At 46.3% G+C, this 19886-nt stretch overlaps 1 protein-coding gene across 1 annotated transcript in view; it reads left to right on the top strand.

The window, feature by feature from the left end:
• Tmem44 (transmembrane protein 44) overlaps window positions 1–17570 on the top strand; it is a 29957-nt gene extending 12387 nt beyond the window's left edge. The window contains exons 9-11 of the mRNA XM_051191281.1: window positions 6901–7059; window positions 12396–12428; window positions 16632–17570. Of these exons, the coding sequence (XP_051047238.1) occupies window positions 6901–7059; window positions 12396–12428; window positions 16632–16742 (303 nt within the window). The 3' untranslated portion in view covers window positions 16743–17570. The remainder of the gene's footprint in view (window positions 1–6900; window positions 7060–12395; window positions 12429–16631) is intronic.
• The last annotated feature ends 2316 nt before the right edge of the window (window positions 17571–19886 follow it).

The following is a 19886-nucleotide window of genomic DNA, read 5'->3' as shown; positions in this document are numbered from 1 at the left end:
ACAGAAAGGAAAATATATATAGTAGGTCTCTTTCTAAGATTTTAGCTTCTATTTACTTAAATGCTTTTTTTATTGTATTTGCTCATCACAGATGGTTCCTTATTTCCTAAAGATACTTTCATGCCAGTATATACTGTGTATATGCTTATGTATGTTGTATGTATACCGAATGTTCCCCACCCCATGTATTAGTACTTGAAGCTCCCTGAGAGCTTCAGGGAGATGGGGGTGATTTGGGCTCACATTTCGGGGGGTACAGTCCATCGTGGTGGGGAGCTTGAGGCGATTGGTCACTTGGCATCCATGGGCAGGAAGCAGGGAAAGATGGGTGCTTCTGTGCAGCCTCAGGACCCGACCCTGGGATTAGTGTTGTCCACTCAGGGCGGACCTTCCCACTGACCCACTCTTCACATGCTTCACCTAGGAGAGGCTGGTCTCCTAGGTGTCTCCAGGTCCTGTCAAGTTGACAGTATCCATCATACCACCCCTGCTTCCTATCTCTTTTCTTTCTGCCTCCTCTTCCCTTTAGTTCACATTGTTTTCTTGGACAGTGTCTTAGGGCTTCTATTGTTGTGAAGAGACACCATGGCCATGGTGACTCTTACGGAAAACATTTACTATGTGGCTGACAGTTCAGAGGTTTTGTCCATTATCACCATGGTCAGAAATGGCGGTATGCAGGCAGACATGGTATTGGAGAAGGAGCTGAGGGTTCGACATCTTGATCCACAGGCAGCAAAAGCAGTCTCTGTCCTGCTGGTCAGACTTGAGTTTATAAGACCCCCAAAACCCACCCCCACAGTGACACACTTCCTCCAACAAGGCCACACCTACTCCACAAGGCCACACCTCCTAATGGTGGCACTTCCTGTGGGCCTAGCATCCAAACACGTGATTCTCTGGAGGCCATTCCTATACATACCACTGCAGTCAGTTTTACCTCTATGCTCATGTGACAGACACTTACATAATTGTGTCTGATATAAAATCAAAGAACCACACATGAGAGAAAGAGTGTAATAATTTACATTTCTGAGGCTGATTTAATTCACTTAGTGTGATTATCTGGAGTCAAATCTATTTTCCTGCAAATGACCTGGCAGTGTTTTTCTTTAAGCCCATTCCACTATGTATGTAAGCCACACTGTTTATCCTGTGGTTGTTGGGTATCTAGGTTGGTTCCATAGCTTGGCTACTCCACATAGTGTCATAGTAAGCACTGATGGGAGGGGTCTCTGTGACACATTGAGTAGAAGTTCATACCCAGGCCAGGAGTGCTAGCTGGGTCATGTGCAAGATCTCCTTTTGGTTTTGTGAGACTTCTCCATACTGACTTCCCAATGGCTACACTAGTTTAGTGTAAATGGAGTTCTTAGTTGGTCTAAATAACAAAACCCAAAGTCAGATATGGAGGAAAATGCTGAGAGATCAGAAAGAAGAAGGAGCAAGCCACCTCACACCTTGCCTCCTAGCTTCTCAGCAAACAAGAGAAAGTTCCTGTTTCTCCCTCCTTATATCCTCTCTCTGCCCAGCTACCTCATTTCCTGTCTGTCTGTACTGACCTCCAAATCTTTATGATTAGCTCATGGCTAGCTCCATTCTCTGATCTTCAGACAGTCTTTATTTGTAAAAAGCAAAATATCACCACAGTTTATATTACCACCAGTAAATGTTTAAGGGTTGGTTCCCTAGTGTGTGTCTTTGTCAGCATTCATTGTTTCCTTTTTCATTCTCTCTCTCTCTCTCTCTCTCTCTCTCTCTCTCTGTGTCTCTGTCTCTCTCTCTCTGTGTGTGTGTGTGTGTGTGTGTGTGTGTGTATGCCAGAAGAGAATTACAGGCAGTAGTGAGCCATGTGATGTGGGGGCTTGGACCTGAACTCAGGCCCTCTAGAAGGGCAGCATGTACTCTCAGCCGCTGAGTCATCTCCCCAGACCTGTTGTTCATTTTCTTAATGACAACCATTCTGACTGGGGTGAGACACAATTTCAATGTATTAGGACTTCTCTGATGGATAGTGAGGTTGAACACTCTTTGTATGCTTATTGATCACTTATATTACATCTTTTGTAGACTGTACACTTCACTAGAATATTTATTGATTGAGTGATTGTTTTCTTATTGTTGAGTTTTTTTTCCAGCCCTTTGAATATTTTAGATGTTAATGTCAGCTGTATAGATAGCTAATATTATTATTATATAGACCAGAAAGTAATGTCAAGTAGCAAAGATTTCTCTTCCCTTCCATAGGCTATCTCTTTATTTGATTAACTATTTCCATTGCAGTTCAAAAGCTTTTTAATTTTATGAGGTTCCACTTAGCAACCCCTGAGTGATTGGAGTCCTGTTCAGAAAATTCATGCCTATGTGTGTATCTTAAAGTAATTTACCCACCTTTCCTCTAATAATTTCAGAGTTTTGGGTCTTACATTAAGGGCTTTGGCTCATCTGGAGTAGTTCTTCGTCTTGTTTTGTTTTTGTGTTTGGTTTTTGTTGTGTTTTTATCCCCCCCCACCCCCTCACGTGACAGGTTCTTAGCTTACTAGGTAGCTCTCGCTGGCCTGAAACTTGCTATGTAGACCAGACTGACCTTGAACTCACAGAGATCTTCGAAATTCAGCACCATCCTATGTAAGGGGCTTTGAGCACCCTGAGTTTCACTATCCTTGGCAGTCCTGGAAGGGGTTCCCATTCTGAGGGATGACTGTACTGTTAGGCAGTTATGAGATGGCAAAGAGTCTCTCCTGTTTGTATTAGTTTTTACTTGTCTTTAACTTAAAATAATCCATATATCAAAGAAACACGTTTTGGTCCCTCTCCGAATGCAATGCATGTAAAAGATGGAGAGGAGACAGGGGACCAGGGATGGTATCCAGCTGTCATCCTAAGGGTAGTGACTGCTGGGGAGGCTTTGTGTTTAAGCTCAAAGTCACCTGTGCATGTCTAAACCATCATTAGGCGGCAGATAGGCAGGGAGAAGTGACTAGAAGCAGGTGGTCAGCAGGGGTGACTGTTGGTCTCGGGAAGAGGTGGTGAGACTTTGGGTTAAGTCTGGAGTAGATGGAAATGCGGAGAGTTGTGAACAGAGTTGGGGAAGGGGCTGCAGGGCTCTGGACTATCTTCTAGGCCTTCAAGAGGGAAGGGGCTGGGAAGAGATGCTGACTCTGGCCCCAACCCTGTTTTCTCGCCACCTTCATACCCACTCACTGTTAGCTTGCCCTCTGACTGGGATTGCCTCAATCCTGCTGGGGAGTGCTCCCTCCTCTTGCTGTGCTCATGCAGACCCCACTCCCACTGCCTGCTCCTAGCTCCTGCTGACTCCCAGGATGCATCTGCTGCTCTCCTTACTTCCGGTCCCAGATGCCCACATGCCTGTTCACGGCACCACGTGACATCTCATTTTCGCTACATCCACACTGCTCAGGCTTTCCCCGCCAAGATGCACTCCTTCTGCATCACAGGAAGTGCTGCCCCCACCTATGCAGTCGCTCAAGCCCATCCCCTCTGCCTTCCCCTTGCTCCGTCCTCTTCCTAGCCAGTCCGTTTGTTGGTCCTGCAAAGGCTTCTTTTAAAATAGCTAATGAAACCTGTAGTCCCGTGTTGGAGGGCCGAGGCAGAGGATTGCTCCAAGTTCAGAGTCAACCTGGGCCACACAGTGCGTCAACACCCAGGATATACTGAAACCCTGCAACAAACAAAACAAAGTGTTGCCTGGGCTATGTAAAAGCAACCCAGGCTGCACACAGACAATGTCTCAAAAAAAGGAGGGGAGTGGGAGTTCCTATAGCAAACAGCTGCCTACTGGCCCACGCTGCCTACTGGCCCACGCTGTCTTCTGGCCCACGCTGCCTACTGGCCCACGCTGCCTACTGGCCCACGCTGCCTACTGGCCCACGCTGCCTACTGGCCCACGCTGCCTACTGGCCCACGCTGCCTACTGGCCCACGCTGCCCGCACTCCTGTCTCACCCTGACGTCTACACCAGCAACTGTAAGGGTTGTTTTTGGTTTGCTTTGGGTTTTTGTTACTGCTGTTTCTTTGAGATAGGCTCCGTAGGGTAAGCTGCCTGAAACTCAGCTCCTCCTACCTCAGACACTGGGGTTGTAGGTGTATGCCAACATACCAGGTAGGAAAGCCCTTTTACAGATGTAACTTACATCTTTAAAATATTATTCATTATTTTACATGCATGTGTGCATCTGAGGTATGTATATGCACCGTGTGTGTGTGTGTGTGTGTGTGTGTGTGTGTGTGTGTGTGTGTGTGCAGGAGGCCATGAGGTAGGAAGAGGGTGTCAGATCCCCTGGAGCTGGAGTTTTGGTGCTGCGTTGTGAGCCACCATGTGGGTGCTAGAATCTGAACCCGGATCCCCTGTAAGAGCAACGAGTGCTCCAAACTCCTGAGCCGTCTCTCCAGTCCCCGAAGCTTACATCTTAGCCTGCCTTTGTTTAAAACACTTCTCTTGCTTTCTCTTTCCCACAGAATCAAATCTAAACTCTTCCAGGAACTCCAGGCCTCCTAGGCCCTGGCCTGTCCTTCCCAGGCTGTGTCCCCACTAGGCCCCTGCTCAGAGCTCCCGCCTTCCAGCCTGCTTCCTTCCTCCCCCAGTGCACTGCACAGGCCTTCTCTCTACTCCCCTGCCTCTCTCTCAGCCCCGAACCCCCACCCCCAGGGAGCAGTCATCTCCACTGCTCTGCCCTCTTCCTTGGTTCTCTTTACTCTAGGGTTCTCAGCAAAGCCCTGGCCACTGTCTTACTTTTCTGCACTGGCCCTCTCTCCTCCTGAAGCCTAGGACTTGCGGGTCACGGGCCCTCAGTACGGGTGCATTTTGCCCACGTGGCTCAGTGGTGTGGCCCCTGCACCACTGTGGGGTGCACCGGTGCTCAGAGGACCTGGTGCCTGACAGCTGGACTTGACGCTTTGCCGGGTTGTTGGTGACTCCCTCTGCCCAGGATGAAGTTTGGAGAGAATTTATAGTTAATACCCATTTCATCCATGAAAACAGTGTCTGACCGGAGGGAAAGAAGAAGGGCAGTGAGGAGAAGTTGGTTAGTTAGATAGTTAGCTAGTTAGTTAGTTAGTTAGTTAGTTTGTTTGTTTGTTAGTTTGTTTGTTAGTTAGTTAGTTAGATAGTTAGTTAGATAGTTTGTTAGTTTGTTAGTTTGTTAGTTAGTTAGTTAGTTAGTTAGTTAGATAGTTAGTTTTTGTTAGTTTGTTGTTGTTGTTTTGTAGTTAGTTAGATAGTTAGTTAGATAGTTAGTTAGTAGTTAGTTAGTTTGTTTGTTTGTTAGTTTGTTTGTTAGTTAGTTAGTTTGTTAGTTTGTTTGTTTGTTAGTTTGTTAGTTTGTTTGTTTGTTAGTTAGTTAGTTAGTTAGTTAGTTAGATAGATAGTTAGTTTATTGGAGGTTTTTTGGAGACACAGTTTCTCTGTGTAGTCCTAGTTGTCCTGGAACTCACTCTGTAGACCAGGCTGGCCTCAAACTCACAGAGATCCTCCTGCCTCCACCTCCTGAGTGCTGGGATTAAAGGCGTGTGCCACCACTGCCAAGCATGGAAACTATGATTCTCAAATCACAGAACTTAGAAAAAAAAGTGTCAGAAGGTTTTCTGGGGTGGGGTCTGGGCTGTGACTCCCTTCTAGAGTGCTTTCTTAGCATGTGCGGTGAGGCCCAGGTCCCATCCCAGCACTACAGAAAAGAGAACACTGTGGAATTGTGTTCACCTTCAGCCACCTCATGCCTCCGTGTCCTATGGTCGATACTGGGGAACTGCCCTCCCTACTACCCTGTGTCCCCAACCCCTACCCACACACAAGGGGTGTGCCCCTCCCTCATTCTCCCCCACTGAAGCCCAACCACCAGGCTGTTTCACCCAGCCTCTTCCACCTGTGTCCACCAGGGGGCGTGAAGACCGAGGTCATGTGGACCAACAGCTCCATCCTCAATAGAGAAGTTTGAAAACCCTGGTTCATCTGTTGATTTGGGTGTGGATCTGCCCCGGGGGGTTATAGGGTTTATTCTGTTGCCTAGAAGCCACCTGCTTCTCCACTCCACCCACAGGCTTCTATTTCAGCTCCATTCTTCCAAGGGCATCAGGATGGCGCCTACCCGTGTTTCAGGGCTCCACCCAGACAAAGCCTCCGGGGGATATGCTTTAGCTGTCCAGGTTACAAATGGACACCCCCTTTAATCTGAAAATTCCTAGCGATTCTCTGAGTACCCAGAAATCTTAACTGTCTGGCTGCATTTGTTATTTTTCCATTACTTTGAGAAAACACCATGACCAAGGCAACTTATAGAAGAACGAAGGTGTTACAAATCCAGAGAGTTTAAGAGTCCATAGCAGTGAAGGCAGCAGACATGGCAGCTGGAGCTGGCCACTGGAAACTGAGAGCTCACACCTGAAGCTGCAGACACAAAGCAGAGAGAACAAACTAGCAATGGCACGAATCTTAAAGTATCAAAGCTCACCCCACTGATGTACTTTCTCCAACAATTCCACACCCCCTAAACTGCCCAGAGTCACCAACTAGGAACCTAGTACTCAAAGCCTACAAGGGACATCTTGTTCAAAACCACTGCACTGGTGTGACTTACCATGTCAGTGCAGACTGGAAAAGCAAGAGATTTCACAGCCATGAGTACCCATCGGTAAGGGTTCAGTGGGCTATGAACATCTATAATGCTACTCTTAACCAACCCCCATAGCATCGCATATAGAACTATGTCTGAGGCATATCATTAAGTGTAAGAGACTATAGTGTGTCACTGTGGAGTGAGGGTCCAGGGACACTGCAGCACACACATTCCAGCCTTTGGAATACTGAAATGCACGCATGCTTTAAATGCTAAAAAGTGAAGTAAGTCAAGTGTCCCTACTCACCCTTTCCTTCACTCCTTGCAGGCAGGCTGTAGTGCCACCAGGCTACCCGGTGATGGACAGACAAGCACTGGAGATGCCTCCCTGCAGGAGCCGCCCTCATACCCTCCCATTCAGGTTATCCAGGCCAGAGTATCTTCCGGCAGCTCCTCTGAGGTCTCCTCCATCAACTCCGACCTGGAGGTACAGGGCTGCCTGGTGGGTGGGTGCATGGGTGTGTCACCTACCAACACTTGCTGGGGTCTTCTTGAGATTGACATGCTTTCTCACCCCTATTAACCTCAAAACTACTAAGCATGAATGAAGCTCTGCATGGCTCCATGATCAGCGGAGAAACTTTCCAACTGGGATAGGACTCCAGCAATTCCATGGTTGGGCTGGTCAAGGAAATACTGAATGTTGGGGTCCATTTCTTATAGACTGTTTGCATATTCAGATCTTCCTACAGGAAAAAAATATATGTAAGAGTAATCAATCTCTTAAAAGCCTCCATGTTGTGGTGTAGGATTGATGGCTTAGGCTGGTTCAAAACAAAGCAATAAATTAAATATATATAAATTTTTAGAGTTCAAACTAAGCAAGTGGCTCTGGCTGGGTCCTCGCACGTTAAAATATAAATTTGAAAGCCAGGCCCATGCCTTTAATCCCAGCATGAGGCAGAGGCAGGCAGATCTCTGTGAGTCCAAGGCCAGCCTGGTCTACAAAGCGAGTTCCAGGACAGCCGGGTCTAACCCTTGTCTCTTGAAAAAGCAAACAAAATACTCACCCTTTCTCTTTCTGTATTGTTTTGTTTACTGCTGGGGACTGAACCCAAAGTCTTGACCAGCCTATAAGAGCACTCTACTGTTGAGCCATATCAGACCTATGTCTTTAAAAAACGCATACAGTATCTGTGCCGATGCTGGTCTGAATGATCATGGCTCCCATAGGTTCATATAGTTGAATGCTTGTTTCCCAACTGGTCGCACTGGCCAGGAAGGGTTAGGAGTGTGGTCTTGCTGGAGGAGGTGTGTCACTGGGGGTAGACTTGTGCCTCCCCTTGCCTCATGCTTGTGCCTCAAGATGTGGGCTCTCAGCTCTGCACCAGCACCACGCCAGCCTGCCTGCGTGATGCCATGTCATGTAACACACACGTGGGGGCAGAGAGCAAAGAGGAAATTAAAATCAAGCCCCTGGCTCACTAACCGACAGTCATCTCCTCCGTGCTGTTGGTTTGGGGAGCCATGTTCCTTGAGGGTGTTTGCTACTGAGTGAGATCAGGAAGGTGTCTGTTAGCGGATGATGTAACCATGTACCTCACCTCGGCATCTGCTCAGTCATCCAACAAACATTTTCTGAGCGTGGGCATTTGAAGGGAAAATACATGAGGAAAGACTGACTGGCCTGAACCTGCCCACAGGCAGGCAGCTACAGTGCCCCTTGGCCATAGTGACAGACCTTCGAATACCCTCAGATGGGAGGACGGGGTCGCAGGCAGGCCTCCCTCTCCCATCCCTAAGCTGGCATCATTCACATACTTGATGGCATTCGACTTGGGCATCCAGGACATCTCCTCCTCTGGACGCCTCTGCCCTGTCCTGCCCCTCTCCTCTGAATGCTACTGAGTGCCCTTCCCCCACCTCCCCGGCTTGAATCTGTCACTGACCACCTGGGCTTCTGTTTGGTCCCATGTAATGCAATCCAGGAGAGAGGTACCTATCCTGTCTCTCTCTGGCTGATCCGAAAACGTGAACCCTGCCAAGTCAAGTACCGTCTTATGTCCCTGGTCTTGGGACAGTTACTTCTCCCTAAACATAGGAGGAGGAAGTTGGACAGATGGCCTGCAAGAGTGTACTCCAGTTCCCAGTCTGTAGCTTAAACCTAGAATGTGCCCTTATTTCCTCAACACTTAGCCCCCTTCACTTCCTCAGGAAAAGGAGAAATACTGCCACATGCTGTGTCACATGTTTCTTGGTTTGAGCAGCATGAGAAAGCATGTTGTAGGAAGTTTGTGAAGTGAAACACCATGTACTGTGGTTCACAGACTCACGGGCTGAATAACCTCAGAATGCATGGGACCAGGTATGGTGGCCGTGCCTGGAGGTCCAGTCCTTGGGAGCTGGAGGCTGACTCGAGTGACATGTCAAGGCCCTGCCTCAAATGATAAAGACTGCGGACATGTTTATTGTGTGTAAAAGGGAAAAAGTATTTGCACAATTTGATCTTATTTCAGTGTGCATAATATATACACATGGTATCATTATACATACAGTATGACTGTGATAATTGTTCCCAGAAGGTTATTCTCTAAGTGTTAAAACAGAAAATCTCCCACGGATAGAATATAGAATGTGTCTATGTACTTTTTTTTTTTTTGCTTTTCAAGACAGGGTTTCTCTGTGGCTTTTGGAGCCTGTCCTGGAACTAGCTCTTGTAGACCAGGCTGGTCTTGAACTCACAGAGATCTGCCTGCCTCTGAGTGTTTGGACTAAAGGCGTACGCACCACCGCCCGGCTGTGTGTGTATACTTTTAAACATTTATTTGTATTTAATTGTATGAATGGTTTCCTGCATGTGGGTCTGTGTACTGTGTGCATGCAGTTTATGAAGAGGCCAGTAGAGGGCACTGTACCCCCTGGAATTGGAGTGAACCATCATGTGGGTACTAGGAGTCAAACCTAGGTCTTCTAGAAAAGAAGCCAGTGTTCTTAACTGCTGAGCCATCTCTCCAGGCCAGGGTGTGTATATATTTTGGAGTCTTTTTTTCTTTTCTTTTTTTTTTTATAGAGTCTTATGTAGCCTAGGCTAGCTTCAAACTGATATGTAGCCTTGAATAAGGATGGCCTTGAAGACTTCAGATTCTCCTGTTACACCGCCCCAGTGCCAGCTGGGTGTTGTTCTTTTAATCTTTTTCTGTGAGAAATAAAGAAAAAAGTTTTTTCCTTTTTTCGTTTTGTTTTATTGTTAATTTTGAAATAGGGAGACACCTAAAAAAATTTATTTATTGTTAGTCTTTTGGGAGTAGAAACTTCTGTTACAAAGGTTTGAGTTAACTGGCCTTAAAATGTTATCATTGACTCAAAATGATAACTTAAAATAGGTGTGGTGGTGCATGCTTGTAATCCCAGTACTACAGGCAGAGGCAGGATGGGTGTGGGTTTGAGGTTAGTTTGATCTACATGTAGAGCCTGTCTTTATTTAAAATATATATATATCTCCACAAAAAAAAAATCCCTAACTACTTCCAGCAGAGGGCGCTCTTCTCAAATCTCATGCTGTCCCTGGTGTTGGCCATTTGGAATGGCTTCACTTCCACCTAGCTGAGAGACTCAAGCCTCCCTACTGGTTTGCTTGGCTTTAAAGAAACTTCATTTTGGAATAATTTTGGACGTACATAATTTTTTTCAAAATTAGTACAAATTTCCCATTTGCCCTTTTTCGCCCAGCTGCCTCTGTTCAAGTCTTAAATAATAATACGCTACATTTAGCAAAGCACAGAAATGAACCCAGTACATTTCCACCAGGTGGACTCTGGATCTCAGCAGTTTCCCACCAGCTGCATTTGGTGCAGGACAGCACACTGCACTCTGAAACGTTCCCCAAAGAACCGAGTGCACACCAACTGTTACATCACAAACTGCCATTTACATTTTGTGGGGCTGTCTGTATATTTCTAAGGCAAAGCAAGGTGCTTCTGAATTTAACTTCTCTTCTTACTTCCAACCACACTAAAGTTGTGGAGCTTTCTCAGCCCCTGCTTTATATCAGTTTAGTAGCCCGTACCTCTTCTAATGAATTTTTTCCACTTATGTTTCCCCTAGAAGAGTATCATTTAAAAAATGGATGGGACTGAGTGCCCTCATCCCAGAAGCCCCTGCCCCGCTGGCTGCAGCAGCATATCTGCGCCATGCATTTGCTTCTAAATGTTTCCTCTCCACTTAGGAAAAAAACCAAAACAAAACGGAGAGGCTAGCAGAGAGGGGGCTGGGACAAATAAGAGCAACAATGTTACAGATGCATTCCAACTTAAATAGGAAGGTGCATGCTGGCCGGTCATAGTGGTACATGCCTGTGATCCCAGCACTGGGGAGACTGAGGCAGGAGGATAACATGTTTCATGCCAGCCTCTGCCACACACTGAGAGCCTGTTACAAAAAACTGATCAATTGAGTTAAATATAAGAATGGCAGCTAGGGGTGCGGTTCTGGCAGAACTAATGCTTAGGCCAGTTTTGGTGTGTCACACCTGAAACCGAGGCTCTTATGATTGTCACATGTCCCAGGCCAGCCTGAACTACAATAAGAGACCTTACCTCAAAAAAAAAAAAAAAAAAAAAAAAAAAAAAAAAGATGATGAAAGGAGGGAGGGAAGGAGGGAGGGAGAGGAAGAGAGGGACAAAGGGAGGAAAGTTCAGGCTTAGTATGCATGGGGCCCCGGGGTTTCAGGATAAGTGCCCCCTCCCTGCAAAACAAGAAGACTGTTAAGGATTCTGCACAGAGGTTAGCTGGGGCCACATGGAGATTACATTACAATTAGGATTTACAATTTACCTAGCATTTTACATTATTTGCAAATAAAATGATTTACTTTAAAATACCAAATTAGAAGATAAGAGAGCAGGCTGTCTCGATGGCCTTCTTTATTCCCTCACTTTTGTGTGTGACTAAAAACCCTATCATTAAAGCATTTGACATCGAAAGCATTGAACAAGCCGGGCAAGTCATCACTTCCTGGTAATCCAGCATTTGGGGGTGAAGGGAAGGGGATGGAGGCCAGCCTCAGCTATGCCATGAGTTTGAGGCCAGCCTCAATTACATGAGACCCAGTCTCAAAAAACTTGAACCGTAGAAGCTTTGTTTTCAATAACCTTGAATCCAGTGCCTGCTAGGCTGCTTACTAGAATTCCACGGATAGGCTTTCAGCATAGATTCCTAGCTCTTGTGTCTCCCAGGCAGCGAATGAAGAGTTGGAGGAACGAGCAGACCGTATGAACTTCTCCGGGATCTTGGGGCAGGCATACTTGAGGTTTGGAGTGAAACCAAGCCTGCAGTCAGTAACCCTGAGTCAAAACCATGTCAGCTGCTTGGCAAGCCCTGGAGGTGGAGATTTTATTTGCAGCTCTTTCTTAATTTTATGAGTTTTCATTGGATCATCTCAGCTATGTGGTTAATAAATAGAAGATTTAATGTTATTATTACTATTATTAGAACTACTACTACCATCCATAATTTATAATTATAGTAATTGTGAAGTGTCTGAGAGTCATTTCTCCCAGAACCCTGATCTGCAAAAACCACGGTGGGTTTGTTTTATTTTATTTTGATCATTTAACTAACTTATTAAATTAATTGCACTGCTAATAGCAACTGCCTTCTTGCTTGCTGGAATGTGGAGCTGACACCCACCCCACCCCCACCCCACCCAGCCATCCAAAGCTGTCTGACTCCTGGCTGGCTGAGCACAGGGGCTGACTCAGTTCTCCTCTGTGGCCCTGGGAGAGATCTGTCCAACACTCTCTGTCTCTTTCTTTTATCCTACAGCAGAAGTATTGGGAAGCCCTAAACTCGGAGCAGGTATGGACAAATGTTTGGTCTCTTTTGGGAGGGACTTCTGTGGCTTGATTTCCCATTCCTGATTTCATTTGAACCCTCTTTGATGGAGAACAAGACAGCTTTCTTAGTTAAAAAGAAAATAATGTGGGGCTAGATTTGCAGTTCAGGAGAGGACTTGCCCAGTACATTCTACTCCCAGCACTGCAAAGCCAATACATGGGAAATAGGAAAGGTCAGGAGGCAAGTCTGGGGACGTTTGGGGTGCTCTGTTTTCCAGGTCCTTTCTGCACTGGGAAGTATCCAGGACCAACTGGCTGAGCTTGGAAAGAACTCAGTGTGACCCAGCAGAAATACAATCTATTGGGGAGTCTGTGAGCCCTGGAGTAGCTGAGGGTCACGAGTGGTATTTGGGTGTGGCTGCAGCAGTAGTTATGAGAAACAGCCTCACATGTTGGCCTTGTCTTTCTGAGACCTCATGGAGCTGGCAGTCTCCTCACTTGCAATAATAGATAAGCATATTTGATGACAACTACCTATGCCTGTCATCGCCTAGGATAGTTTGTGACACAAGAATACATCTCTCACCCAAATTAGTTTTATGATTTCTTTCTTCCTTCCTTTCTTTCTTTCTGTCTATCTTTCTTTTTTTCTTTCCTTGGTTTTTTTTTTTTTTTGTTTTTTTGTTTTTTTTGTTTTGTTTTGTTTTGTTTTGTTTTGAGACAGGGTTTCTCTGTGTAGCCCTGGCTGTCCTGGAACTCACTTTGTAGACCAGGCTGGCCTCAGACTCACAGAGATCTGCTTGCCTCTGCCTCCTGAGTGCTGAGATCAAAGGCATGTGCCACTACTGCAGGCTTTATGCCTTCTTTCTAATTATGTTTTTTTTTTTTTTTTTTTTTTTTTTTGCTCAGAGCATCTTAGCACATTGTCCTATAGATCTCAGCACATTATCCTATAGATCTTAGTACATTATCCTGTAGATTCTGAAGACAGACTTTGCATGCTTTCTAAGATGCAGTCTAAGGGTTCACCTGCTCAAAGTGCCAGACTGTCCCTGTTCACGGGCAGGTGACTCCATCAGGGTTAGCAAGAATAACTTACAAAATGTTTAAGAAGTTGGAACAGTGGCTTTCAAACATCAGAGCATCTAAGAAGTGCTGTAGTGACTTGTTAAGATGTCAGACTGTGGGGCTGGAGAGATGACTCAGTGATTAAGAGCACTGACTGCTCTTCCAAAGGATCCGGCATCCATAAAAGGCAGCTCACACTGCCTATAACTCCATGATCTAACACCTTCACACAAGCATACATGCAGACAAAACACTAATGCACATAAAAATAAATACATTTTAATTTTTTTAAAAAAATATGTTAAACCATGTGTCACTCCACCAACAGTGGCTGCAGAGCCCCCGGCATCAGCCCAATGACTACTGGGACATGATGCTTCTGCCACTGTTAGTTCAGGGCATGTTCTGAGATGTCTGGTGTAGGACCTGGGTCTGTGCATGCCCACCATATTCATCAGAAGTGCCCTGGCCATCCTTAGAGGACAGAACAGGCCCCTTCTCCTGCCACTGAGCACATGGCTCTGAGGCTAAGGACCACTGAGTTATTTTATGCAGAATCTCTGGTGTCTGGAAAGAATTTGGTGAAAGGTGCCAAGTCTGCAGCTACAACTATACAAGAAATTTTCACAACCCCAGACAGGTGCAGAGGAGCTGTGTGAACCCAGCTACCTCAGTGCCAGGTCTGCGGGCCACTGAGCTACAGTGATCTTTTTCACATGGTGTGTGTGTGTGTGTGTGTGTGTGTGTGTGTGTGTGTGTGTGTGTGTGTGCACGCACACACTCGTGTGTAGGGTGTACAGAATGTCATCCACTCATGAAGGCCAGAGGAGAGCATCCTCATTTATTCCTCTCCACCTCATAAGTGGAAAGGGTCTTTGAATAAGGACTAGGATCTCTCCGTAAACCTAAACCTTGACATTTTCAGCTACACTTGCAGGCAGCAAGCCCCAGCAATCCTCCTGTCTCTACTCCTCATATCACTGCGGTTACTGGTTCCAAACTCAGGTCCTTGTGGTTGTGCAAAAAGCATTTTTAACCACTGAGCCATCTCTCAGCCCATTGTGGGGTTTTTAATCGCCAAGTAGAACTTGGTTCAGTTATGTGGGTGAATCATTAATTGAATTAGGTTCTTTATTCAAAACAAAGAAGAAATTTGTGTTTTAGAGCTGACATGCTATGGGCGTTAGATGAAAGCCTTGCCGGTTTTATGTGGGATTCTCAGAGCTTCGACAATGGTGATGATAAAGTATCTTTCTCTGAGCGCATGTGTGTGTTTGGGTCTACGATGCTGCCCAAATCGATCTTTCAGCGCAAGCTGACATAGCTCCAGGACCATTGCTTGTTTCTATATTTTTGTTGTTCTGTTCTTTGTTTGGTTGGTTTTGTTTGTTTTGGTTTGTTTATTATTTTTGGTTTTGGTTTTGGTTTTTCAAGGCAGGATTTCTCTGTGTGGCCCTGGTTGTCCTGGAACTGGCTCTGTGGACCAGGCTGGACTCGAACTCATTGAGATCTGTCTGCCTCTGCCTCCCGAATGCTGGGATTAAAGGTGTGTGCCACCACTGCTTGGCTTTGTTTTGTATTTTTTGTGACAGGATTTTACTGTATAGTCCCAATTGTCTTGTAACTCTCCATACAGATGTCTATGTAGGCCTCAAACACACAGAAATATTGCCTGTCTCTGCCTCTGCCATGCTGGAATAAAAGGGGTGCGCTACCATGTCCAGCGATAAAATTCTTCATCTTCAATCATGTGCAGGATTCATGTTCTGCTTTGTCATCTTTGAGGAGTATTTTGCAGACAACTCCATCTACACTTCCAGGACTGTTTCTAATCCCTCCCCTCAAGGCTTTTCTGATTTCATTTGTCATTCTTTGTTGTTGTTGGTGGTGGGGTTTTTTGTTTGTTTGTTTGTTTGTTTGTTTTTTGAGACAGGATTTCTCTGTATTGCTTTGGAGGCTGTCCTGGAACTAGCTCTGTAGACCAGGCTGGCCTTGAACTCACAGAGATCCACCTGCCTCTGCCTCCCGAGTGCTGGGACTAAAGGCGTGCACTACCAATGCCCAGCTTCAAGTTGCCATTCTTATTGGAGTCAGTGATGGCAGCATCCATCAGGCTGAACTGGCTTTTTAAAAATTGTGTGTGCATATATGTGTGTGAGAGAGAGACAGCTCACACGTGGAGATCAGAGAACAACGTAGAGGAGTCAGTCCTCTCCCTCCTTTGTGTGGGTCTCAGGGATCGAACCCATACTGCCGGACTTGGCAGCAATCACCTTTTACCCACTGAACCCATCTATTTTTATTTTGTGTGTGTGGAAAATCTTTGTCTGCATGTATGCCTATGTACCACAGTGCCAAAGGAGCAGGAAAGGGGGATCAGATCCTATAGAATTAGAATTACAGATGGTTGTGAGTAGCCATGTGGGTGCTAGGAACCAAACCCAGGTCCTCCAGAAGACCAGCCAGTGCTCTTACCACTGAGCTATCTCACTGGCCCTGAGCTGGCCTTTAAGAGTTCATTTTAGACATGTCTACTGAGCCTCAAGCTGAGAGGAAAAACTACATGGGGACAAAGGCCCAGCTGTGCTCTGCTCCTTAGGAATTTGCCATCTCCAGGAGGGCCAGGTAGATGTCCAAGGAGAGACCAAAGCTTTCAGTGTGAGGATGCAAATAAGTGTGTGTGGGGGGGCAATACCCAGTGAGGGGTGGGAGCTCACTGGACTACAACTTCAGAAAATAACACCAGAGGAGCCGTCCCCTTGGGCTGGAAAGAGTTGAGTTTAGCTGCCCTTTTTCAGGAGTGTTACACATCTAGGGGATTTTAGGGCAGGGCTTGGTGAGGGATGGAATGGCGGAGATAAAAACAGAGGCGGGGCTTGTCTTCTCAAGGTGGCTGCTCTTTCATTCCTTGAGTTAAAGCTACACTATGTGAGGGTGGTGACGCCAGTATGGGGATAGGAGACACCACTTAAATTAATAAAGCTATGTTCTCTCTAGATCCTAGAACACAGGCCTGCCTTCCTTGTGCTTACTGACTTTCCCTTGTCTTTGCTTGGGTCACGAGACCCAGGATTGGGCTATCACCTGGAGGTGGCTGGGCTGGAATTGTTGGAAAGGACCTGTCACACCTAGACATCTTTTCTGTCTTTTTCCACAGTGGGATCCCGAAGATGTCAACCTGGAAAGGAACACGAACAATGTGGAGCGCCTCGGATCACAGATGCACAGGGGCTCTTTGAGCCCGGTGGACTTGACCTCTGATGACTGACATCACTGGGAGCCAGTCCATCAGCTCAGAACTCAAGGTCAGGCATCTGCCAGTGACTAGATGGGGACCAACCTACAGGGCCACCCATGGCAGAAATGCAAGCTGATGCAGAAGCTTCCCAAGGAGTGAGGAACATGGAGCTGTCACTTAGCTTGGCTAGTCTACCCCCATGGCTCAGAATGGAGCTAAGGCTGTGGGGCCTGTGGATGGAGCTGTGCATGCCAAGTTTCCTCTGGTGACGAGAAGTTCACAGGTGAATCCTGTTTGTATACATAAGCTTTCTCCCAAAAGACACAGAACCTATTCCCATGAGATTCGAGAGTAAATATTGTTCATTGAATAACAGGATTGAACTCACCAAGATTGAGTTCCAACACTTGGATATTAACAGACTACATTCTTCAAGATTCGGCTAAGGCCAGATGAAAGAGTGGGTCCACCAGCGAGGGGACCTGGGCACACACACAGGAATTGGCTTCTGCCGTCCAGTCACTAACATAGCTGCCACACATTAACTAGGACTGCCTGCTCAACTGAACATTTGGAAGATCACTGGCAGGGCCAGGGCACCTGCTACCTGATCTTGGTAACAGGATTCCCTCCAGCTTGGCAAAGTCTGTGCTGGGGCTGGGTTTGCACATTAGGGGGCCTTCTGTGCTTTAGGGCTAACGGGGGGCATGCAAAAGGTAAGGGAACAGTGCAAAGTGCAGCCTCAAGTGTGGCGGGGTTGTCTGAGGATAATACTGTGACTATGAATGAGGGGAAGAATGAAGGGAATGGGACAAGGCAGGAGCAAACACTCGTGTGAATAAATGTTGGATGAATGGATTCAAATATCTGACGGTGGAGTGCAGGAATATTCTAGTACAGAAGTCTGCCACGAGGGGAACCGGAAGAGATGCCAAGAAACACAGCTCTGCTCCCAGCTGGCCCATGACCACCTATGACTCAGCTGCTGTTGCCCAGTTTCTCCTGAGGGACGGTGCAAGTCCCAACAGTGTGAAGAACGGGGTGCCGGTGGAAGCTGGTTGGTTGTGCAGGTTTCTGCATAGTGCCCAGTTCCCTGGGGACCTCTAAACCACAATTCAAAGCCATATTATCTGCTTTGAGTCCTTAGTTCTCTTGTGCGGGAGCTTGCTGGGGTCAGCTTTGCTCACTGAAACACTTTAAGGAAAGAGGACTACGGGGCATGGGGTGAAATGGAACATTCCAGCCCAGATCATAGCAAACTCAAGGCAGGGAAGGCTGTGATTCAGCCAAGGACGAAGAAACCTGACTGGAACCACGTGGTTTTGAAAGGAGAGAGCTGGAAAAGAACCAGGCCATGGAGACTAGGGAGTTAGTACTGAATGCTGTAGCCACAAGAGACACCAAGACAGGAAGGTGACTGACTTGCTCAAGTAGGCTCTAATTAGTGAGTGTCTCTTAACGCTGAGCTACCTCTCCAGCCCCAATTAGTGCGTTTCTTATCCCACACTTTTCATGAAGCAGAAATGTAGCCATGGGTACAGAGTAAACATGAGATTCATGCTTAAAGTATACTCCTTAAAAAAAAAAGAAAAAGAAAAATCAGGGACTGTAAGATGCCAAGATAATCTCAAAATCATAAGCCTCCTATCTCAGTTTTCCAAGTGCTGGGATTACAGGCAGAGCCACTTTATAGATAAGGACACATCCTTAACCAAAGCATCTGCCCCACAGTGCACACCCTGCTTAACCTCCTGGAGTCAGGGCTATGCTGTCTGCCCGAAATCTGTCTGATGTAGGGGGTGCTCTGATTACTATGTTGTCTTAACAGCTTGCCTGGAGGGCTGTGGCTCAGGTGGGTGAATGCTTTCCTAAATGCATGAAGCCCTGGTTAGTCTCCAGTACAGCATAAAGGAGATATAATGAATTGGGAGATGGAAGCAGCAGGATTAGAAATTCAAGGTCATCTCTCTTTAGCTACACAGCAAAGGTCAGTGTGGGACATAGGAGACCCTGTCTCGAGTGAGGAAAACAAAATAAAATAGCATAGATCTGAAGAACTAGTCACTTCAAACCTATCCAGTAGTCACTCCAGAAAGAGGTTTGTGAGGACAAGGACATCTGATGATATGTGCATGTCTGTTTCTATGAGAACTGAGCTACTAGTCTAAGAAGGCTCTGGGCCCAAGAGGTCTGAGGCAGTGTGCTGTCGTTCCTCTTTCTGGGTCACAGTTTCCCCATTTGTTAACATGAAAGGCCAAGCATGGTGGCTCACGCTTGTTAACTCCACACTTGGGAATCAGGGACAGGAGGACTTCCACAAGGTCAAGGTCAGCCTAGCTATCAAGACCCAGTTTCAAAAGACCAACAAACCAGGCAGGGTGTGGTGGTGCACACTGTTAATCCCTGTGAGCTCAGGGCCAGCTTGGTCTAGTCATCAGAGTTCCAGGACAACATAGTGAGACCCTTCCTTAAAACAAATCAACCAACCACCACTGACTGAGGATACTACAGCTTGCCTAGCATGCATGGGCCCAGCATGAATATAAGTTTTTCTTCCTTTTTTCTTTCATGAATATGCCAGTCAGCATTTCACACATAAGACTGACACCTTTACACTCAGAAAGAGATGTTATATGAAGGTAGGTTTCATATACACCTTGAAAATAGTTAACATTATATAGGATATACTTCTGATTCAATTTATTATTTTTTGTGTATGTTGCACCTGCACGTATGGAGGCCAGAGTGGCCACCTGCAGGTGCTAGCTCTCTCTTTCCACCATGTGGGTTCTGGGACTTGAATCGGGTTTCAATTTTAGCAGCAAGTGGCTTTACCAGCCCTACCCCACCCCCCTGCTTAAATTTCACTACCCATTTAAGATAAATACTAGGGCTAAGAGGTAGCTGTGTGGTATAGTAGATGCTTGGCATGAGCAAGACCCTGGGTTCGATTTCTAGCATCAAAAAAGGCCAAACCTTCACAATACTTTCAGAGTTCTCTGCACATTTCCCTCCTGCTCCTTCACGTTTTGTAAATTGTGCAGACATTTTTCTATGCTCTCCTACCCTCTCACTCATCTTTTCTAAAGTCAAAAGGCAATGTATAGGTAGAGGCGGCTCGGCTCCAAAACAACAAAACAAAAAGAAACTATGTACACTGTAGTGTTCCAGAAC

The sequence above is a fragment of the Phodopus roborovskii genome, unplaced genomic scaffold (genome assembly GCF_943737965.1).
Source record: "Phodopus roborovskii unplaced genomic scaffold, PHOROB, whole genome shotgun sequence".
Lineage (NCBI taxonomy): Eukaryota > Metazoa > Chordata > Mammalia > Rodentia > Cricetidae > Phodopus > Phodopus roborovskii.
This window is presented reverse-complemented; position numbering and strand designations above follow the sequence as displayed.